The sequence below is a fragment of the Dermacentor variabilis genome, unplaced genomic scaffold (assembly GCF_050947875.1).
Source record: "Dermacentor variabilis isolate Ectoservices unplaced genomic scaffold, ASM5094787v1 scaffold_67, whole genome shotgun sequence".
Taxonomy (NCBI): domain Eukaryota; kingdom Metazoa; phylum Arthropoda; class Arachnida; order Ixodida; family Ixodidae; genus Dermacentor; species Dermacentor variabilis.
The window spans coordinates 39,489-53,705 of NW_027460820.1; the positions used below are offsets into that span (position 1 = coordinate 39,489).

The window sequence follows — 14,217 nt, forward strand, 5'->3', positions numbered from 1 at the left end:
TGTAGCCTCACGTGATGGCATTGGGGCACCCACAGTGGAAACAGGAGCCACTTGCCTGCTGCTCGATTTTCACAACATTCGCAGACTCCATGGATTGAACTGGCGTCGCTTGAGGTAGCCGAGTACATAATGCGCGGGAATCTTTTCCGCGCAGCCTCCATGGCAATGACGGTATTCTTTGCGATCTCAACTGCCGTTTTCGGCAGCCGAGTCTGCATTGTGACATCGTTAATGCCGCTCAGGATTTGGTCCCACAGCATCTGCTCCCGAAACGATGCGAACTTGCAGTCATTGGCGAGGTTCTTTAGTGATACGATGAAGTCGCTGGCTCTCCATCCCGTCGGTGTCGAGACGGGACGGAGAGCCAGCGGCCACAACAGCCGATACCTTTGGCGATTAGTGCTTGTTCAGAGCGTCGAAAATTGCAGCCAAATTTCAATTTTCAACGTTCAATATTTTCAACGCACAAATCACGGACGTCATTTGGGCAGCGTGTACAATGTGCCAGTTGCACGCTCCGTTCGTTACACTTCAGACATTGATGTAAGAGGTGCAACCGACGAAGATACGTCCTGCAAAAAGGGTTTTCAATGGTGTAGCCGTAACTGATAAGAAAAGTGTTGCGGAATGCTGGCGAAGGTGAGAAGCAGAGCTAGTTGGTTCAGAATGAGACCAAATAGAATTTTAAGACTTAAGGTATGAGTCCAAGTGCCAGTTAAAGAAAGCTTAGAAGGAGATAATGAACAGAGATTACTATTCTCTTAAGTCTGTGTCATAGAGCATACTGTCCTTACCAACACCGCAGCCTCATAATGTGTGCAACAATATATTATTTTAATTAAAGAAATAATTGCGGGTTCTACGCCAATAATTCGCCTCGTTACAACAAAACTATATTTGGCAGCAATGTAGGTGAGCCGTTTAGCTGTGCAATGAACGAAAACTAATCAAATCCAGTGAATGCTCGGAGCACAGTGACTAAACAATAATAAAAATGATTTTTCTGTTGACACGGAATGCTATAAAAGGGAGCCATATCAAAAGTTGTTGCACGATTTTACTTTTTGCGGTTAATCGCTGATACAACAGTGGGAGAAATAGGTCTGCAACGTTTAAGTAAAAATTTTTACTAGGAAAAAAAAGGTGTTTATTCGCATGTAGAGTAATTGAAAGAAAGAACGCCGGTTTTGAGAAAAGGAACAAAAGTATTTCAACGAACTTCATGGCTCACAAAAGACATTCAGGAGAAATAAGAACTCCCCATGTTTGTGAACGTGTCTCGTCCTGAGTATTCCACTCTGCTTTTGCTCCTGCGGAACCTCGGATTTATTTCCTAGCTTGTTTTGAAGCCTCAGTACTGTGACGCCGGGTCTGCCGCGCTCGGTGACGTTTGCGTGTTGATTACCTGAAAACATTTGTCTTCCTCACCTCTGCGCCCTGAGCTTCATCCATACTGTGGCTATCATTATGAAAGAGAAGACGACAGCACGTGAACATCGCTAAACGAGACAATCCGCCTGCTCCTTTGACGCCCGCAAGGAACCTTGAGAGCGTAAATAACCTGTTTCAAAGCAACGCCCCCCCCCCCCTTGTGACAGTTAATCTCGAACCCTCAACTTTTGCTAGGAGTCGTACCCATGACATTGGACGTTAAGTAAGGCGAAGTTAAGGCGCAATTAAGGCACTCGAACCCACGACCTTTGGTCAGAGAAAAGAAATTTGAAATGGCAACGCATTCGAATGAGAATGTCAGGTAATTTACTGAATGTCTTGTGAGGGCGCACGCTTTAACCTTCATCTTCTTTGCCGTATGCTACAGTGACTTTCGTATATTCTGCTCCTCCTCTCCCATATAATGTGGAGGAGAGTGAGCTACCTGCATACGTAAACGTTACTAAAGAGAACATCTTGTGCCGTAGGGAAGTGAACTTCACGGGCTCAAGTGCTATTTCCTGGGACATTCCATGTTCGCCCGCTTTTGGTTTTCTTTATAACTGGCCGCCTGTGTTCTCTCTCACCCTCTCTCTCTTTCTCTCTCCGATTTCAGCCATCAAGGAAGAGGGAAGGATGAAACCAGACCTTGTGAGTACCGCATTAACTGAAGCATCTTCTGTGAAATGAAAATTAGACAGCCCCCCCCCCCCCCCCCCCCGATAGTTGTACGAAGCTGTAACGAACAGATCCCACATTTCCCCCAGACATAAATCTTCGCATCTAAAACAAATCTTGTAGTTGTGCTGTTATCAAACTGCATAATACGCGCCATGGTTCCTTATTGGCTATGGCGTTACGCTGCTACGCACTAGGCCGTGGAATCCCGGCATGGGCGGCCGCATTTAGATGTGGGCGAAATGCAAAAATCCCCGTGTAACGTGTTTTGGCGGTCATTAAAAAAACCACAGGTGATCAAAATAAACCCGGAGTGTTTCTTTACGGCGCGCCTCATAAATAGATCGGGGCTTTGGCACGTCAATGCCGAGAATTTAACTTTGTTGTCGAACCGGAAAAATTCACCTAGCCAGACTGCCAGCCTTGTGCTTGGTTGAGTTCTCAGTGTGCTTGTCTTTCTTTAACAAATAAAGTTGAACTTCTTAGTAGGTAGCGGAGCATTAGATTCGTCCTTTAGAGCAATGTTGATATCATAATAAGCCGTTGTTGCTATGACGTACGGGAACACATCGCCCACATTCCCAGCCGAAACAGATACCGGCCTTCTAGCGTAATCTTCTGCACAAAGCGCGATTCTGATGGGAGCCTTGGAAGAAGTGAGTTTATTAGAGCCCGAAAGGACACTCGTGTGCAATATCATGTGTCCGGACACCCGGCGCTTGCTTCGTCAAGAGAGTATATGCAGGCCGCTTACGAACAGTAGCACTTAGTAAGCCTACAAGAAATTGTTCCTTTGTTTATAACTGGCCCAATCGTGGAAAAAGTGTGGGGCTTGCGAGTACAGGGCAGTAGCCTGCTACATTCCATTCGTAATCAAACACTTCTAGGCTATGTTTCCACTGACTGTCCAAATGACTTTTGTTCCATGTGAGAGCAAGCCTCGCGGTTCACGCCATAAAACAACAAATAACTTGTTGGAGCGCGAATGCATTTGTTGTGCACAGGAGCGAGACTTGAGCTCACGACTGCTTGCATGTGTTCGCTGCACTTCCTGTCCAGCTGTTCCAGCTGGTGGTGCAGTGGCCGGGGCCGGTTATCTTCGCCGTGTTTGCCCTGTTACTCACCGTGGCTGTTCCGCTCTCTGGACTGGCGGTACTCCGAAAGCGCTGCAAGGAGAGGCACGAAGAAAAAGAAACCACTTTCACCAATCCCCCCGACTCTGTTGGCAAGACAACATCCTTTATTTGGATACTGCTTCTATGCCTTACGTAAGTGGGGTACGGTGGCGTGCATGCTAGACAAGAAACTACTTCGGGCGAGATAGCTTATGTATGTACGTCGCAAAAGTGTTCTGCAGAATATCGACTGGCGTACCGAATAATTTGCTAAGCGTAAACATGCGCACACGTTTGACGTACGTCCGGGAGATTAGGGCAAGCAATAACTTCGGCGAGAAATGACGTCTGCGTACTTCATTGCTTCGCACGTCCGGGAAAGCGTTCACTGCTACAGCAGCAAGCAAGCTCTCGCAGCGCACCGTCATTCTCAAATTATTCAAGTACGGCTTATTGTTATTTTGCTAAGGCGCCCAACGTTAGGATTCATCGGCTGTAGTGTTGTGGTTTATAACGTTGTGACCCCCGATGTGCGTCAATACACACCAGCACTTTTTGGGGCGCGACTTGGAGCAACCGCGAGACTCTGAAAAAAAGTATTTTCTTTTTTTTTTTACGACAGACAAGATGAGGGAACATTGCCTGTAGATGACGACGGTCACCGTTATCGGGTTTTAAAGGAAAAGCAGACGGGCACAACAAATTCTAGAACCTATAACTGGATCTCAAGTCTAGTTACCCGCTCTTAATTGTCGCAATGAAACAAACCACCGATATCTCAAAAAATCAAGAACGTTCACCACAATGACCGTGACGTTTCTGGACCAAATCGCCCGCCATCTCAAGACTGACTACGCTGTCGCAGGGCCAGTATGGTAATGTTTCGTAATCTTTGAAAGCTATACGAAGGTAATGTTTACCTAACTGTTACGTTAAAAGTTTGCGGGTGCCATTAACTGTATCGCTGGACACATGAAACGCGTGGTGACAGCGCTGAAAAATGAATTACTCCGTTTTTTTCGACGTGTGGCTAGTCATTACCTTTTGAAACGTACCAAAGAATTTTTTCTACTCAGCATGATGTCCATCAAAGCACTTGTCACAATGCTGCACGCATCTGCGGCATTGGACGCTGCCAAGGAGCAGGCGCGTTACCTGGCCGAGAGCTTTCCCGATGTTATAAGAAAGCCATCACGCCTAAGTGTGCTTTTTCATCTCGGAGGAAACAGGCGTGTCGTGTGTGCTTTTATTCAATAACAACGCCAACATTCGTCGATTTCTTGTTCCTCTTTGGTGACGTATTAATAATGAGCTGAGAAAACTAATTTCACAGTTGATTGATTGCCGCGGAGGCACTGTGAAATCTCCGGAAACTGAATTCTAGCCAAGGTGCTGGAAATTACAGTATGTGTTGTTCTGTACCAGTCAACGAATAGAAGGAAAATATGCGTACTCTTGTGGCAGCGCAAGAGCAAATCTTAAAAAAAAGATCGTTGGACATAATTTTTTTTATCAACGAAGATTGCGCGTGCATTTGTGCGTTTCTTTTTGCAGGCTCTTAAAGGTTTTCTACGTTCGAACTATCACAATCCCTACTTCAACTTCGCACGGCTTCACTGCCACTGTACTTACAGGACTTGGCCTTAATAGCTGGGACAAACATGGAGTTCTCCAAGGCATTGGAGCGGCGGATCGAAGGTAAGAACGCTTTTCAGCCTTTACTGGCAGTGGCGCCTTTAGGTTATTGCTTTCGTACCCACGTACGCCGTTAGGTTGCCACTATTATCAGCAAAGAGGCAATGAAGTCAAGTAATGCACGTAAGAAAATATCGCTTTTACTTTTATATGCGTTCTTGGATGAAGTATATTGGGAACAAACCGATTTTGATAAATTTTGGTAGAAAAGATAGCTTGCTGCAAGCAGGATCCAAAACTACATCCAGACGACGTCTGCGGCGCTCTGCCAGATGAGCTACAATTGCGACTTCGCACCCATGCCCTTTCTGGCGTGAATAATCAAATCCGTCATCCAACAAGTTCATTGAGTGTTAAAGCAGGTTCAAGCCATTCATCGAGTAAAAAGAAATTGTGGGCTGTTACGCGTCAAAACCACTTTCTGATTGAGGCCCGCCATAGTCGGGGACTCCGGAAATTTCTGCCACCTGGGTTCTTTAACGTGCACCTAAGTACCACGGGTGTTTCCGCATTTCGCCCCCATCGAAATGCAGCCGTGGCCGGGATTCGATCCCGCGACCTCGTACTTAGCAGCCCAACACCATAGCCACTCTATTCACCGAGTGTTCAACTAGTTTCATCTTGTTCATCGATAGTTCAACCAGGGTCATAGCCGCAGATCAATTAGTGAAACGCTGCACACGATGTGCGGTGGTAGTGCGTGTCAGAATTCATTTGTACATCTTAGTTTTGGCGTTTTCCATAGTTCAGTGCTGCTCGGGTCTAAAAATATCAATAAATCAATGATATTGAAGTGCCAGTGCTATTTCCAATGCCAACAGTTGTTGGGACGTCAGCGGACATAGGAGCCCAGAACAATATGCATTAAAACGGAACTTGTGTGTAGCCGTGAGCCCGCCATGGGTGGCCTTGAAAAAAGAAAAAGAAATGGAGCAGAAATGCAGCCATAACGAAGCACAGAGCGCTATGGGGATACAATATGTACGAGGTGCTCCGGGGTATGTGCAATGGTGTAATGGTTCCAGGGCTTACTTTTGGAAATGCGGTTGTTTGCTTTAAATCAGGGGTACAATCAGGACTCGATGGGAACCAAAGGTCAGTGAGTCGCCTCGCATTGGGCGCTCACGGGAAGACTACAAGTGAAGCTGAGCAGGGCGATATGGGCTGGACTAGTTTTGAAATGGGGGAAGCTCATAGTAAAATTGATGACGAAGAACGACTGAGGAATATGGAAGAAATTAAATGGGCTGGGAGAGTCTTTAGGTATCTGTACTGAAAAAAAAAAGGCATTGATTCACAGTGGAGAAAAAGAATTAGGAAGCTTACGGGCAAGTATGCGGCCTTTAGGGTGGGCAACAGAGCAACAAAGAACGTCAAGCGGAAAGTCGGAGTGACTGAAATAATCTCATGGGTGGCGTCGATGGAAAAGAAACCTGCCATGAGTAACTACATAAGAGGAAAAAACGAAATCAGGAAAGAAAGAAAATTATGATAACCCAATGAGAAGCTCATTACTTTCCAAGCGAGATCAGGATGCCTTAGAACACGCACCTATAAATCGAGATATAAGAAGGAAGAACATGTGCTTGCTGCGGTAAAGCTAGGGAAACGATGGAGCATGTTTTATTACAATGTGAAGACATTTAAGACATGCCCAGTGGTCGATTTAGACACTACTGGCCTCCTTGAAGCCTTTGGGTTCAGCGAGAGCAGGGGCAAAGTAAACAAGTCCGCAATAGAGATTAGTAAGAGGCGATTGAAAGATTGGTGGAAGAAAAGTAGGGAAACGACAGAAAAATGAGACGTACAAATGCAAAGTGCGCAATAGGTGGTCGAAAATGGGGTTGTGGTAGTCCATATTGTCTTTTCCTTATTTCTTCTTTAACCTATGTAGGACATTAGACAGTATAATAGCAAGACCTTGGTTGCGCAACCCCCCGACCCCGTTCCAAAGGGAACGCTCATAACGTCCGTCCGTCCGTCCGTCCGTCCGTCCGTCCGTCCGTCCGTCCGTCCGTCCATGCGTCTGTCCGTTCGTCCATGTCCGCATTTGCTTATCTACAAAATGTTCTCTTTCTAGATTTCATGGTGATGCTCTTCTGCACCACAACTCTCTTAAATATAATGCGGAAGCATTATGCAGGAATGAATCGAGAATTGATGAAATGATTGTCCCTCTGAGAACCCGTCCGCCATCTGCCAGGACGTGGACAGGATGGATATTACGAGCGTCTCATGTGCAACCGGTTGGCTGTAGAACCCACGATGCTGATGACTTCCATCGCCCATCTGCGCTAGTTTCCGGTTCTTGAGGCTCACGATCCGTGCTCAAGAATGGTCCTGACAGACCATTAGCATTTCCGCTACCAATAGTCCAGTCGTTCTTTTACTAATGTATAACGTTATAATTAGGCTGCTTGTCCTTGCTATCCTTAAACCCTACTACCTCGGCCAGGGTAACTACGTCCTCATGCGTCTCTGGCTGAATAGTGCAGCGCGCTAATAAAATATGCGCTGTAGTTTCCGCTACATCGCCTCCCGCTGCGCAATTGTTGCCCAGTAGAAAAGTGTGAGCAAGTCACGGCAATGCTGGGGAGAGTAGACGGTAAGAAGTGCTGAAAGCGTTCGCGCACCCGTGTCATCAGTGCGGCAATGCAGCAGTGCCGTGGTTGAATTCTGACCGAATATACATAGAACCTACGCAGTACTTTTATGCGCATTGGAGCAATGAGTCATGATGTAAAACTGTCTAACAGCGAAGCTTTTTATGTGGACCCTGTGCTGTCGTTGTCGGACTTGGCTAAAAAGGGGCAAGGTGACCTAGCGGGAGAGGGAAAGAGCTCAAGAGGGAGAAAGGGGTTGAACCCTTTTCCCGCTGTGAGAATGCTATGTTATACGTGGTGCATTTGAGGCGATCGAGCCATATGGGCATCGTATTTATCGACGATTGATTCCGCCGTGTTGCGAAAGAGACAAATGTAATGCTGGCGGTCTGCGGCCAACTAACCGTGCGCAACGATCAACACGCGATACTAGGAGCGCGTGGCTGAGTGCCAGCCGCCACGTCAATCGTCAAAACAATTGCAGCCCCCGCTTATGCAGTGGTGGGCTTTGCGCCGAATATACGGAGCTTTGGATTAGTGGACCCGCACATTCCATCGCAGCTACAACTAGGGAAAGACCTAGAGTAGTGCGTACTCCTGGGGAAGAAGCTGCCTACCGCGAGCGTCAGCGAGAGTTGGCTCGTGAATGGACGCGTTGTCGTAGGGCTGACCCCGAGAGAGAGAGAGAGAGAGAGAGAGAGAGAGAGAGAGAGAGAGAGAGAGAGAGAGAGAGAGAGCACTTTATTTGCACCCATCAGAGAGTATGGGTGATCGGGGTTAGACGCAGTTCCCCCCTTTCACCGTCTACCTCCCCCCCCCCCCCCCTAGACGTCGGCCGGAATTAGTTGGCTTCCGGCGGCGGCCTGGGCTTGACCGATGACTTGTTTTTGGGCTTGTCCTTCCTGGTTACGGAGGCAGGATTCCCATGAGTCTTTGTTCCCATGTAGAATCTTCAGCGCTGGGCAAGCCCAGAGCATGCGACTCGGGGTCGCTATGCCTTCACAGTTTTTGCATTTGAAGGAGTGAACATCATGACGCAATTTGTATAGGATATACGGGTTTGGGAAGGTACCCGCTTGCAGTTTTCACCAGATTACTTCTTCCTTCTTTGTGAGACATCTATGGGGAGGAGGGAGCTGCGCGCCAGAGATGCCGAGTTTAAAATGGCAGCGCTGGGAGGCAGATCCCGAGCTGCGCCATGTAAATCACCGCCCAGACAGAACCCTCACGCGCGCAAAAAAAAAGAGAAAAATTCTGGAAGAGCCCCTCGAAAAATGCACTCTTAAAGCATGCTCACTACGCGAGGCACGAGCAAGAGAAAATGAAATTAGTGGTAAAACAAGAGTTACAATATAGGATGCTTACGAAGTTTGACTTGGCAGTGTAAGACAGCTTCGCTGCTCAACCATCTTCACGGACTGGAAAAGGCGGTGATGTTTTCTTCTTTTGTTAAAACAGCGCCCACGGTCGACAAGGTTGTAGAAAACAGCGCTCTGCTGAAGTTCGTGGCGACCACGGCGAAGCGTACGTGCGGCTCTGAAGGAGGCCTTCAACTACACCTTACAAAAAGCTTTTTTTTTTTCTATCGCAAATGTTACGAATGCCTTATGTTCGCTGTATTCTTCATAAAATGTTCACATGCGCCTAAAAACCTGAACGTGTGACAATAGCTTCTCGCATGCAAATTGTTTGTTCTTTTTTTGCGAAATACGGTATTTACACACGAACTACGAACGTAATTGGCTTGAACGCGAATACAATTTACCCAAATGGTCTGTACTAATTCTCAAGGTTGCAGTCACGTTTGTCGAGCGGAACTCCTGAATGTCAGTGCGGTAAGGCCACAGAGCGTCATATGCTTCGGACGAATATAAACTTTGTGCTTGTTTCGTCCACTGTACATTTTTATAGCTCAATAGTGTAATTGTTGGCACGTTACTTCATCCACGTTCTATCATGGCGTCGGAGATCCATCAATGCCCCTAAAGGAAATAGACGCGTTCTGTAGGTTAAAGGGACACTAAAGGGAAATATTCAGTGAAACTAAACTTCAGATGAATGCTCGAGAACGCCTAAAGCGTCAATATTATTGCAAACGAACATTTAGTACGCGAAAAGTTGAGGTAAACGCCGGACACGATGTGCGACTCGCCCAGAGACATTCAAGTACTAGCCCGATGTCGAAGGCACTCATTATATTTCTGTCGCTAGTACGCAACTTCTCGAAAAAAAGATAGCTGCATTACATTATAAGTTGGAAGAACCTGCTACATGTGCAGTTCAATTCGATGTTAAGAAAAAACTCATTGACCCTTGACAACGACGCGGTGGTCGAAAGGTATTATTTTCGCTCGGCTCTGCACCGTCCGCGCCTTCCGGTTTCAGTAGTTTCGTTATTGTGTAGTGCTGCGCCGGTTTTGCTGGATCGCGAAACTCCAACAAAACGCAAGAAGCAGGGACTTCCATGTGTATTTGATGGCCCGGTTTTGCCATGGCCGTGCGTTTGTGCTTTAAACACACAGAGAAAAAATACAGTACACGCTAAGAAAAATCCTGGGGAAAACGAAAGTAACTGGGCCGTTAGTCCTAAAAAGGGCGCTTTCGTCCCTCAAAGGACTAACGGCATGAATGTGCGTGTCGTGTGCAAATTTCGGAGAGTAAGTGTTTAGTCCTTGGTCGGAAAGAGAGGGAGGACGAACGACAACAGTTACTCCCCATGCTCGCTGTTTTCGTCCGTGTCATAGAGCGATGCGGTATTGTCTATAAATTGTTAATAGTTAGAATTAGTGCACTGTTTATTGAACTACATGCAAAGCAGCACCTTGCCTCGTCGTGAGAAAATTGCGTGACACTTATAAAGCTACAATGTGAAGAGCCATGCCCTTCGTGCGCACACCATAAGTGAACGATACAAATTAAACGCGCAAGTCGTTGATAGACGGCTAAATTTTTCTTGGTCAATAGTACCCAAGTTCCATTAGTTCCAAGGAGGCTACGAACTGAAGCGATGTCTAGTTCAAACACGACACGCTAAGCGACAGAGAAATTCACCGCTGTCGTCTTGGGTGCCCGTTTGAGCTCGCTATACGTATACTTTGCGTTGTGCCTCAGTTTAAATCACCCTAAGAATACTCGGGCTCATTACTTTTCGCAGTCGCTTATGGTTGCAAGTACACTCAACGTTAGACTCTCCCTGCATAGCATACACAAAATGCCGAGTCGCTTTTATATTGCCGCACTTGGGTCCCGATGCTTAACCTTGTCTCAATATCGTGCACCCCGAATAGATCACCGTGGTGAAGTGGTTAGAGTAGTTGACATGTTAGCGAGAGGACGGGAGTTCGAATTCTAGTTTCGGACACTTTTTTCTTTTTTTTAGCTCAGTAATTTTTTTATCAGGGCATAAATGCCTAATTTAATTCCGCCTTTGCGGAGCAAGGACGGTTACTCCCTTGAGGAGCATCGAAAAAAGGGCAACTGTTAGTCCTCAGAGGAGCAACCGCATGGGGAGTACCAGTTCATCTCATGTCAGATAGTCCACAAAAGGACTAATGATTGTGGCAAATCAGTTAGTCCCCAAAAGGACTGAACCCCTACCCCTCTTAGTCCTTTTTTTTCTTAAGAGTGTAGCGCCATCGCTAGGACGCCGTTTTGCCCACAGACGGCTATAAAGGGTGGAGATAGCGTACGCAATGCCACCACTTCCCCAGGTCGGCGGCAGGCGATTTCAGTTGCGCTAAAGGTGCCACACCCTACAGACACGACTTTCCCTTAAGCAAGGTCCTTTTTTTTGCAGGAAACAAGCGCTGTGAGGTTTCATAAATGGTATTTTAACAGTTCACGCTGACATAATATTTGCCTGTAGTGTCCTTTAAGCGGATATGTTTGAGTCAAAAAGGTTTACTCGAGCAGCGATTTTGGGCAATTTGACGTTGTGTAACCACGGCATGCTTCACCAGCATGACTTCCCCTGCTGCCTGGCAATTATTGACAGTTCATGGAGAAAACTATATAGCCTAAACTTAGTTCTTCGGGATACGAAGGATATTGTGTATTTGTGTGTCGATTAGATGGTCATTTGCCATTGCGAGTAATCTCATTCTCCCTAATATAGGTTAAGTAACATGACGAAAGAAAATGTTATCTTCATATGAAGCACAAGTAATTAGCCTTTCTTGAAGGTTACACACAGCGCAACGAGCATCTGGCTTACCAAAGGGACGCAATTTACTTTTCCGCTTAAAATTACGCGATTAAAAAGTTTATTTGGAACACTGAAATGCTCCGATGTTCGTGGGACTGGAACGCAACGCGCCTGGCCTATGAATAGCAGTCAGATGCCACGAGCATCTCTGTGCAAATCCATGTGGACAGTACAGAAATATTGAGGCATTTATAACGAGCACTTTAAATGCGGCTGAAAAATTGAAGAGCCTAGCTTTCCTTTAGTAAATTTTTGTATAAAACCATACGAGGCCCCATGTTAATCCCCGCAGGTTTTCTGGAGATGACCAGCTGATCCAAGTATGAGAAGGCGGCCAACAGTCCTGTCCTGGAGGTTATGCATTCCACCTACACAATGGAAGTATCGACGACGCGACGAAACTTTGTACTGGGCTGTGCGACAGGACCGCAATGGAGAACACAGAAGTTGCTGCACGCAATGAATGAGTTCGCCCAGGGCACTGAGGTGTGTACAGCTGATGCTGTACTTTGTTATTGCGTTGCCATTAGATGTGTGGAAGAATTCGTTGTATTATTATCGTTATAAAACGTTGATGGCCATTAGAAAATAAAAAAAAACGACATATATGAAAAAATAAACACCCGTGACTGAGGTGTAGCCATAAAAATAGGGAGAGGTACCATAGGGCAGGCATCCACAAAATAAACTATATTGCCTGCAGTCTGCTGCCGTGATGCAGTTAACGGCCGGCCGCAGCTGTGGCCTTATTTGATGATCGATCACACACCGCTTATTAATTTAAAACTAATATTAACTCGTAGTCATACCCTTGTTGTGGTCCTCCCTTAGTTCTGTCCATACACGCTGTTCGTTAAATATGTATATGTCCGTCCCTGTGGAGGTAAACACTTGCTTCCAGAACTATTTTCGCAGAAGTGTGTTTTGGACGCACTTGTAGCGGATAACGCTCTACGAAGCACTAAAAAGTGGGTCTGCATATCTTAAACATGGCATATGTTACATACATGGAGAGTTCCATAAACAATAAAACAGGAGTAAGAAATTATTTGAAAATTCATATAACAGTAACACATTAGATAAAGAAATAGATCTAACAAAAACATTTGATAAAGATCGCCATACAATAATGTAAAAAAATAGATCTAACAAAAACATTTGATAAAGATCGCCATACAATAATGTAAAAAAAGGCGGTATTCAACGAGGAATAGGTGCAAAGTTTAACGACGGATAAGTATACAGAAGAGTTGGTCGAAGGTTATTTCACACAGTTAAACACGAGGGGGCTCACCACTATCATTTATTTACCCGAATTTTGGGACTTCGATCTTTCACATCCCAGGTCATCAAAGTTATCGACGTAAGATCACGAAGTTCCGTCGTCCTGCTGACGGCATCCCTGTCGTAGCCACCGATTTCGTCCTCGCTACGTCACGGTCATGTTCCACTCGTCGTCACCGTCATAGCTGTGATAGCGTTGTTGTCGTGCCGGAACGTGATTCGTTAAAGTCCGCGTTTGTATTACGTATCATGGCCGATGAACCATCGAGTAAGATAGGTCAACTTCAGGTTTTCGTAAGTTGTCTGAGACAATATTACGATATATAGCTTCACCATGTCTGGAAACCAGTCTCATAGTTGTATTTGTGTCCCGACTACGGTGCAGCCTTATATATAAAGCTAGGAGTATGTGTTGAATAAATAAAAAAATATCACTCTTTTCATTCAGTTTAATGACCTGCTACTCACTTACCAAGAAATCACCTCACTATCGAAAAGGCAGAATGAAATACCCGCTCCCGCACGCCAAACTCGAGCGCGCACAGACGGCCGCGTTTCGAATGCTGCACACGGACTCGTATCCGTCACGAGGCCTACTAAGCCACTACAATTCAGAAATCCCGGCAAATTGCCCAGACTGCCCAGAACTATATTGCTCACTCTCGCACATGATTTGGCAATGTACCGCTTCACCAGAGGGCCCTCTCTCCAGTGAGCCCGAATGGGAAGAAGCCCTCAAAAGCCCGGACCTCAAACTCCAACTCAAGGCCGTCCAGAGGGCCCAAGAACTGGCGGAGCGTCACCACGTTCCCGTCCCGACTTGGGCGTCGCCTACGGTTTCGGCCCAAGGAACTCCCCGCGTGCGATCTCCAACGGCTTAAACCCCCTCAGGACCTCAATAAAGTTCTTGACTGCCTCACCCTATTAAACTTCTACTGCTTGCCGTACATTGCTCAAAGCTTTAGATGCCTTATCCGGAGTGGCAGTGTAAAGGATTGTAGTGTAAGCTTTACACTTTTCGCTTTGGAGCCTCATGCACTATTTGCTAATATTGCAATAAAATTGCGCTTGACTCTAATTAATGGTAAAGTCGAATAACTTGAAATAGGACCAAAGCGTATCAATTGGTGCGTTCGCGTTAGACAATTCACAATATGAATATAGGCAGACTATAGATTTCCTACAGATTTACTGAGGAAGGCTTTTA

The 14,217-nt window shown here is 46.1% G+C and overlaps 1 protein-coding gene across 11 annotated transcripts in view; it reads left to right on the forward strand.

Moving 5' to 3' along the window:
* The window catches only part of LOC142569087 (uncharacterized), a 51,677-nt gene extending 37,661 nt beyond the window's left edge, over positions 1-14,016 (forward strand). For 8 of the 11 annotated variants that reach the window (XM_075678592.1, XM_075678593.1, XM_075678589.1 and 5 more), the window contains 4 exons: positions 2,048-2,082; positions 3,169-3,377; positions 4,779-4,922; positions 12,019-13,479. In XM_075678592.1, the coding sequence (XP_075534707.1) occupies positions 2,048-2,082; positions 3,169-3,377; positions 4,779-4,922; positions 12,019-12,052 (422 nt within the window). In that variant the 3' untranslated portion in view covers positions 12,053-13,479. Of the gene's footprint in view, positions 1-2,047; positions 2,083-3,113; positions 3,378-4,778; positions 4,923-12,018; positions 13,480-13,722 lie in introns of those variants that run through there. The other 3 variants (XR_012825643.1, XR_012825644.1, XM_075678591.1) reach the window with 3 other exon arrangements.
* Positions 14,017-14,217: the final 201 nt, after the last annotated feature.